At 32.4% G+C, this 7,029-nt stretch overlaps 2 protein-coding genes across 2 annotated transcripts in view; both read left to right on the top strand.

Moving 5' to 3' along the window:
• The first annotated feature begins 1,000 nt into the window (after nt 1–1,000).
• On the top strand, nt 1,001–3,493 carry LOC119608442 (SET and MYND domain-containing protein 4). Its single transcript, XM_037962864.1, has 6 exons — nt 1,001–1,508; nt 1,565–1,747; nt 1,824–2,163; nt 2,219–2,340; nt 2,397–3,033; nt 3,095–3,493. The coding sequence occupies exons 1-6, from the start codon at nt 1,124–1,126 to the stop codon at nt 3,390–3,392; spliced, it is 1,965 nt and encodes a 654-aa protein (XP_037818792.1). The 5' UTR covers nt 1,001–1,123; the 3' UTR covers nt 3,393–3,493.
• Nucleotides 3,494–5,438: 1,945 nt separating this feature from the next.
• Nucleotides 5,439–7,029, top strand: part of LOC119607880 (RNA polymerase II-associated protein 1) — a 79,974-nt gene continuing 78,383 nt past the window's right edge. Inside the window, exons 1-3 of the mRNA XM_037962008.1 lie at nt 5,439–5,696; nt 5,761–6,297; nt 6,365–7,023. Of these exons, the coding sequence (XP_037817936.1) occupies nt 5,570–5,696; nt 5,761–6,297; nt 6,365–7,023 (1,323 nt within the window). The 5' untranslated portion in view covers nt 5,439–5,569. The remainder of the gene's footprint in view (nt 5,697–5,760; nt 6,298–6,364; nt 7,024–7,029) is intronic.

The following is a 7,029-nucleotide window of genomic DNA, read 5'->3' as shown; positions in this document are numbered from 1 at the left end:
AAAAACAAAATTATTATAAAACAAAAAAAAAATATTTTTTTCTCTTAAAATTGTGAAAAATCACAATGCAAAATTTTTAACTAAATATTTTACTTTTTATAAAAGCATTTAATTTGAAAAAGAAAATTCCCCTTAAAAAAATTATATGTTTTTCTTTCAGTGTCTTTTTTGTTGTTGATAAATACTTAAAAAGTTATAAAAAAGTAATACAAAAATAAGAACAGAAAAATATTAATAAAAATGCCTTTATTTAATCCGTAAAATATGTATTTAAAATCCAAAACTAAATATAAATAAAAAATGAAAATAAATTTTCTCTTTAAATTCAATAAAACTCAAAATCTTTTTGTTTTTCTTTCTATAATGCATGGTCAATGTGCAGTGGTTTAATTTGGAAAAATTGTCGAGGCCTAATACAGATATAAAAGGTTAACTAAAATTCTGATCAGATTCCGATTAATTTTCTTAATACTAGAAATATATGTTTAATATTTTAATAAATACTTATTAAAATCAGAATCGAGTTTTTACTAAATTTATTTCACTATTTTCTGAATCAAAATTCGAATATATTAACTGCAAATATATTAATCTTGGTACTGCCGAAATCGACCGGGAGGGGTTTTCTTTTAATAACATCGTTTTGTATCAGGAAATGTTCTAACATTCAACATACGGATGATCGTAACCTTTTTTTTTATCAGTTTTTACTTGCAATTCTATTCTATGAATTATATTCGATTGGGTCTTGGCAATGCGAAGGTTAAAAAAGAAAGGTGCATTAAAAAGAGTTTACTATATAAAGTTTAAAAAACTATATAAAGTAAAAAAACTATAATAATAGTTTTATTAATATCAATTAATTTTTTTATAATTTTATTTTTTCAAAAATAACGTTTTCTTCGCAATATTTTGAATGGATTGCGGCATTCACAATGAACGCAATATGTTATTTATAAATTTAATACACAAAAATTTATTTTTAGAATTAAATATACAACATTTTCAATTCTTTTACTGACAGTGTTTGCTTCGGGGAGGCTATGCACTAAAATCTTAAATATCTTATTATTTTTTTTTGGTTATTTAATAAAAATTTTTTTAAAAGAAATAATTTTGAAATATGGAGGATATTGCCGATAATACTTATCAGCAAATTTGCAGTGCCCGCACTGTACAATCGGATAAAAAAGGTTTCTTCAATGAGTTCTATTTGGAAGTGAAAGAATCATGCGGTGAAAAATGGCTAAAAAATTATTTTGGTAAATTGAAATCGAATGAGGCACGTATTCTGTCAATATTCAGTGATCGTGAAATATGTGATCCCGTATTGGGTGTATTGGAAAATGTTCAACCGGTATTTAAGGAAAAAGATGCGGTTTTTTCATCGCAACGCCGTTTGCAGGCCGATAAATATCATTTAATGTGGACCAGTTCAAATAAGAAGGAAGAATTGCAACAGGCCTTGGCCTTGGCTAATTTGGCGGTTATGCGTGCTCCCGCTAAAGGTTTGAAATTATAGCAAGTGCTTAATTTTTTTTTAATTATTATATATTTTTTATAGGAGTTGATATGCAAATAGATGATGGTTTGAGTTTAGCTTTGGCTTTAAGATCCAGAGCTGTAATATTGCTAGCTTTAGGAGAAGGTGAACAGGCCTTAAGCGATTTGAAGTTGGCTGTATCTTTTGGTTTGGATTGCAAACAAAGTATAGATTACTATATCAAAATGGCCAAAGCCTATGCCTGTAATTATTATTTGGTTAAAAAAACAACTTTACTTAAATATTAGTTAATTTTCTCTTTTACTGCATAAAAATAAAGGTATGGGTGAATTAACCAAGGCCGAGATATCCTTAAAAATAGCTGAAAAATTTGCTGGTGGTGGTAATGCTCTTATTGATGCCTGCCGTCAGGAGTTGCCTTTAATTAAGGTAAATAAGAAAAAATCTACAAAAATAGCACCCTCTGTTACGCATGGTGAAAATGAAGGTCTGAGAGGGGCTTCCAATTTGGTTAAACTGGTAGAAACTAAAGATAAAGGTCGTTTTGTGGTAGCCAATGATGCAGTTAAGACTGGTGATGTTGTGTTGAGTGAAAATCCAGTTGCTGCTTGTCTTTTACCAACATTTTTTGGCAGCAATTGTCACCATTGTTTTGAAAAGTATGTATTCCAACTTTGCCTTAGTGAATACAATTTACAGTTTCTCTATTTATAGATTGATTACTCCGGTGCCTTGCTTAAACTGTTCGGGTATTGCATTTTGTTCGGCTCAGTGCATGGGAGAAGCTTGTGATACCTATCATCGTTTTGAATGCGAATACATGGATTTGTTTATAGGTGAGATCAGCTCCTTATTTCAATTTAAAAATCTCAAAATGCTTATTTTATTTTAGGTTCTGGCATGTCTATTCTATGTTATATTGCTTTGCGTGTATTTACCCAGTCGCCGAATTTGGAAGCTGCTCTTAATACTTCCAATTTGTTGTATCAGAACTTATGTACTCACGAGGATGCCAGACAGGCTGATGATTTGTTGCAACGTTCTTTAATGTCGGCTTTCCTATTGAGGTGTTTGCAAAAGGCTCAGTACTTTGGAAGGCGTAAAACCGAAGGAGTAAATCCCACAGCAGTTGAATTACAAGTTGGTACAGCTCTTTTGGGTTTGCTGGAAGTTCTTCAGTATAATGCCCACGAAATCTATCAAACAAATACAACGGATGAACATTTGTTCGATGGTTCCCGGGTGGTGTATGTGGGTGCTGGTCTCTACGGCACCGCAGCTTATTTCAACCATGAATGCTGGCCTTCAGTGGCCAGATATTTTGTGGGCAAAAAGTTAATATTAGCAGCTACAAAACCTCATCGTCCCAATGAAATTGTAGCAGAAAATTATGGTCCAGTTTTCACTAAAGTGAACTTAAAAGAAAGACAGCGTGCTCTTAGAGGACGCTACCTGTTCAGTTGCAGTTGTATGGCTTGTCAAGAAAATTGGCCAACGTTACAGAAGTTGGACAAGCAAGTAAGATTTTGGTAAGTCTTATAAAATTCCAATTATAAAAGTATTTGAAAATTCTTTGTTTACAATTTCAAGGTGCGTTTCCCCTAACTGCAACAATGTTTTGCAATTTCCCAAAGATCTCAGTAAAGATGTCAGGTGTGTACGTTGTCGCAAAAATGTTTCGCTAAAGGAGAGTGTGGCTAAAATGATACAAATTGAAGAGTTATATCGTGAAGCGGCCCAGGCTATGCATGAACAAAAGGTGGAACAAGCCATTGACATGTTTAAAGAAGGCATTGAAATGTTCTTCCAAATTGCTGTCTTACCACACAAGGATACTTTAATCGCACAAAATGCTCTGACAAAATGTTTAGCTGCCCAGGAAAAATGAGAACACTACTTAAAAGAATTATACATAAATATGAATAAATGATAATCTAAAAATGTTAATAAAATTTGACACAATTTTCATAAAATTTGTAAAAAGAAAAAACCGTAAAATTGATTCCATATTACTTCCCTATTTTCGGTATAACTGAATTTTTAAATTCTGTTTTTAGGTCCAATATTATAATATATAGAAAACTCAAGAAGTACCAGTTGAAGTACGAAAAAGTACCAAAATACCCATTTTATTTAATTTCATGTTCCTAAGTTCAATATTATAGAAAATTCAAAAAGTACCAGTTAAAGAACGAAAAAGTACCAGAAAATACTCCAGTTTAAATTTTCATTCCGTCAAGTCTCTGATTGCTTAGTTTTACGTTTCTAGGTTCATTATAATAGAAAACTCAAAAAGTATCATTTGAAGAACGAAAAATTACCAAAGGGCGCCTTTTATAGATTCTCATTAACTCCGGGCTCCACATGCTTAATTTAATGTTTCTAAAATCAATATTATAAAAAAAACACAAAAAATACCTTTTAAACAACGAAAAAGTTCCAAAAAGTAATCTTTTATATGTTCTCACTTACTCCGTGCGTGCTCTACGTGCTTAATTTCATGTTTCTAAGTTTAATATTATAGAAAATTCGATAAGTACCTTTTGAAGAACGAAAAAGTACCAAAAAGTCCACTTTTATAGATTCTAATTTACTCCGGGCTCTACATATTTATTTTTATGTTTCAAGGTTTAATTTTATAAAAAACTTAAAAAGTACCAGTCGAAGTACAATAAAGTACCAAAAGTAAAGATTCTCATTTACTTGGGGCTTTAAATGCTTAATTTCATGTTTCTAGGTTAAATTTTTATAGAAAACTCAAAAAGTAACAGTCGAAAAAATACCAAAAAGTCCGAATATCCAAAAAGTACTAAATTCATATTTTTATTTTTTCGTCAAGTTATGAAGGAGTCAAAAATAATGTTTGAATGTTCACTGGTTTAAAAGATACATGGGGTGCAAAAAAGTACCAAAATAAAGTTTTGAATGCTTATTGGGTATAGTGTGACAATTATAAGGGATCTAAAGTCCCACAATGGTTAGTACCAATATTTTGCCCAAACAACATCTACATACATATATAAGACGACAACCTAGCCAGGTTATATCCTCTAGGTCCGAGAAGACATTCTCTACAAAGTTATAAATTTGTATAAAAGGCGGCTTACCAATTGTTTCTTGTAAATATTCGGCCACCCTAATGTTTGGAGACAACAAGAGCGCTCTATTATGGGTGTATGGTAGTGATTCTGCTGAGATCAATGGTATAATAATAAGTATGTATCCTTGTGGTAACCCCTGGAAACGGCAATCAGCGTCCATCCATTGCCTCTAGGTGATAATATACCATGTCACCACTAGCTGACTGACCACCACCCGCAAAGGTGACTAGGGAGGTATACAACTGCCACTCTCTTGTGGGCATTCTTCCAGGAGACCATCATGATGCCACCTCTTTCTTAAAAAGAAAGACGTTCTTTAGAGACAAATAAATAATTAATTAACATCATTACTTACATTTTTTAATCTTCTAGATCTCACAAACAGGCCAAATCAATCAATATTTTTAGTATTTACACTTAAATACTTTTTCAATAAACAATTATGTTATTTTCAATAACAAAAATATATATATTTTATAACGTTTTTAAAAAAAAATTCAAACATTTTCCAAACTGAACACGTTTGTTACAAACTCAAAATGTATGTAAAATGGCAGATGATTAAATAAAGAATTTGCAAAAATTGGCGCGAAAACATCCAACTGCCCGCAAAAAATTGCAGAATTTTTCCTTCAAACAGATTTTGTTTGATGTCCCATTTAAAATACATTTGTTTGACGACCTAGGAAACTCTGGTTTGTCAAACGCAATGTATTTTTCGTATCTCGTGTTTGCTACAAACACAAAGTGTTTGAAGTAAAAGCAGCGACTGTTGCTGTCATTAACAGTAGAAGAGAGCCCGCGCTTTTTATGCAGTAAAGGTTATTGTGAATGAAAATCAAACAGCTGTGAAAAATATTGTGAATATAACCGGTGTTGTGCATAAACAACAAATTTTTGTTTATTTTACAAAAATAAATTATTTTGGAAAAATCAGAGCAATTTTAAATATTTTAATTACAAAATGATGAATAGACCTAAACCAGGTGAAACCGAAGAGGATATTTTGCGTATGCAGCAAAAGTTTCTATCGGAAAAGGCCAAAAATCCAAAGATACAGCCGGCAGCACAAATTGTGAAAATTGAAAAACGTGAGTTAATTGTAAAAAAAAAATATGCGAATTATTACAAATCATTAACTTTTATTAATTACAGAACCTAAGAAATCCTTATTTGCTCAATTGCGACAACAGAAACAATCGTCTGCTCCTACACCTGTTAAAAATGAGGAATCGGCAAACGAAAAGCTCATCTATGATGAAATTCATCACAAAATTGTAGGTGATCAAAATGAGAACCAAACAATAACCGATATTATAATGGGTGATATTGTGGAAAATAATGTACAACAGCCGAAACCATATATAGCTAACGAAGTAAAGGAAGCTGCAGCGTTTCCTAAAATTCAAAAAATTAACCTTAATGCTGCGGAAAGTCGGCCTTCAAAAGGTAAAAGTTTATTTGCTCAAGTTATGGAACAAAAATCTAAACAACATGTTGACACAATGGAATGCGATGAACCTGCAGCTGACGAGAAAAACGCTAATTTAACCGCTATGTATGGCGAGAAAAGTGTTATAGTAGAAGACGCCAAAACAGCGGAGGAAGTTCATAAAGAGAACTTGAATATGCTGTGCCAATTGAGGGAGGAAGAAATATTGGCAGAACGCAAAAAACTATTGGAATCTATAGGTAGAACATATAGCACACTATTTTAGGACTAAAGCAATAGTGATATTTTTTTTTTTCAAATTTAAAGATCCTGCCCTAGTTGCCTTATTGGCTAACAAAAGAAAAGAAAAAACTCAAGCAAAACTACAAAGTTCTTCAACTTCAAATAACCCGGAGGCTATGGATACATCTTGCAGTAATATTAAAACAGAAGATAATGCCTTAAAAGATTTACCACCTTCAAACCCTGCTGTTGATTTGATAGAACGTTCTGCAGCCGAGCAATGGATACATTTTGATGTTGTTGAAAAAGATAAACTCGAATGGATGCGTGATATACCAATGCAGGCTAGCAAACTGAAAGCGGGAGAAAAATTTGAAGCACGTTTTGATTGGAAGGGGGTGCTACTGCCATATTCATTGGCAGATGTCAAACAGAAACCAGACAATGATACCGATGATCGTGAACTGTATTTGCATGGTGATGAACCTCACCGTCCGGGTTATACTTTACAAGAATTATTTCGCTTGGCTCGTTCGAATGTTATGCAACAAAGAGTGTCAGCATTTAATGCCATTGCAGGGATTTTGAACATTTACCAACAGGGCTTTTACGACCAGGTCTTGGATTTACCCATAACAAAGATTTTCTTCCTATTAAGATTTGGTTTTGATGACAATACGCCTGCTATGCTGGAGGTAGTGGGAAAAGCTTTAGCTTATCTATTTTATAATGAAACAGATGAGGTAGGT

The sequence above is a fragment of the Lucilia sericata genome, unplaced genomic scaffold, assembly GCF_015586225.1.
Source record: "Lucilia sericata isolate MDLA Ls3-8-SP2 unplaced genomic scaffold, ASM1558622v1 Contig000021F_arrow, whole genome shotgun sequence".
Classification (NCBI taxonomy): Eukaryota; Metazoa; Arthropoda; class Insecta; order Diptera; family Calliphoridae; genus Lucilia; species Lucilia sericata.
Note: the sequence above shows the minus strand (reverse complement) of the source record. Positions and strands in the feature narration are given on the sequence as shown.

Excerpts from the sequence above, each read along its gene's own strand:
- LOC119608442 (XM_037962864.1), top strand. The coding sequence starts at position 1,124 with ATGGAGGATATTGCCGATAATACTTATCAGCAAATTTGCAGTGCCCGC. Across the intron at positions 2,164-2,218 it reads TGTCACCATTGTTTTGAAAA|ATTGATTACTCCGGTGCCTT; the intron begins GTATGTATTCCA and ends CTCTATTTATAG. Across the intron at positions 2,341-2,396 it reads ATACATGGATTTGTTTATAG|GTTCTGGCATGTCTATTCTA; the intron begins GTGAGATCAGCT and ends ATTTTATTTTAG.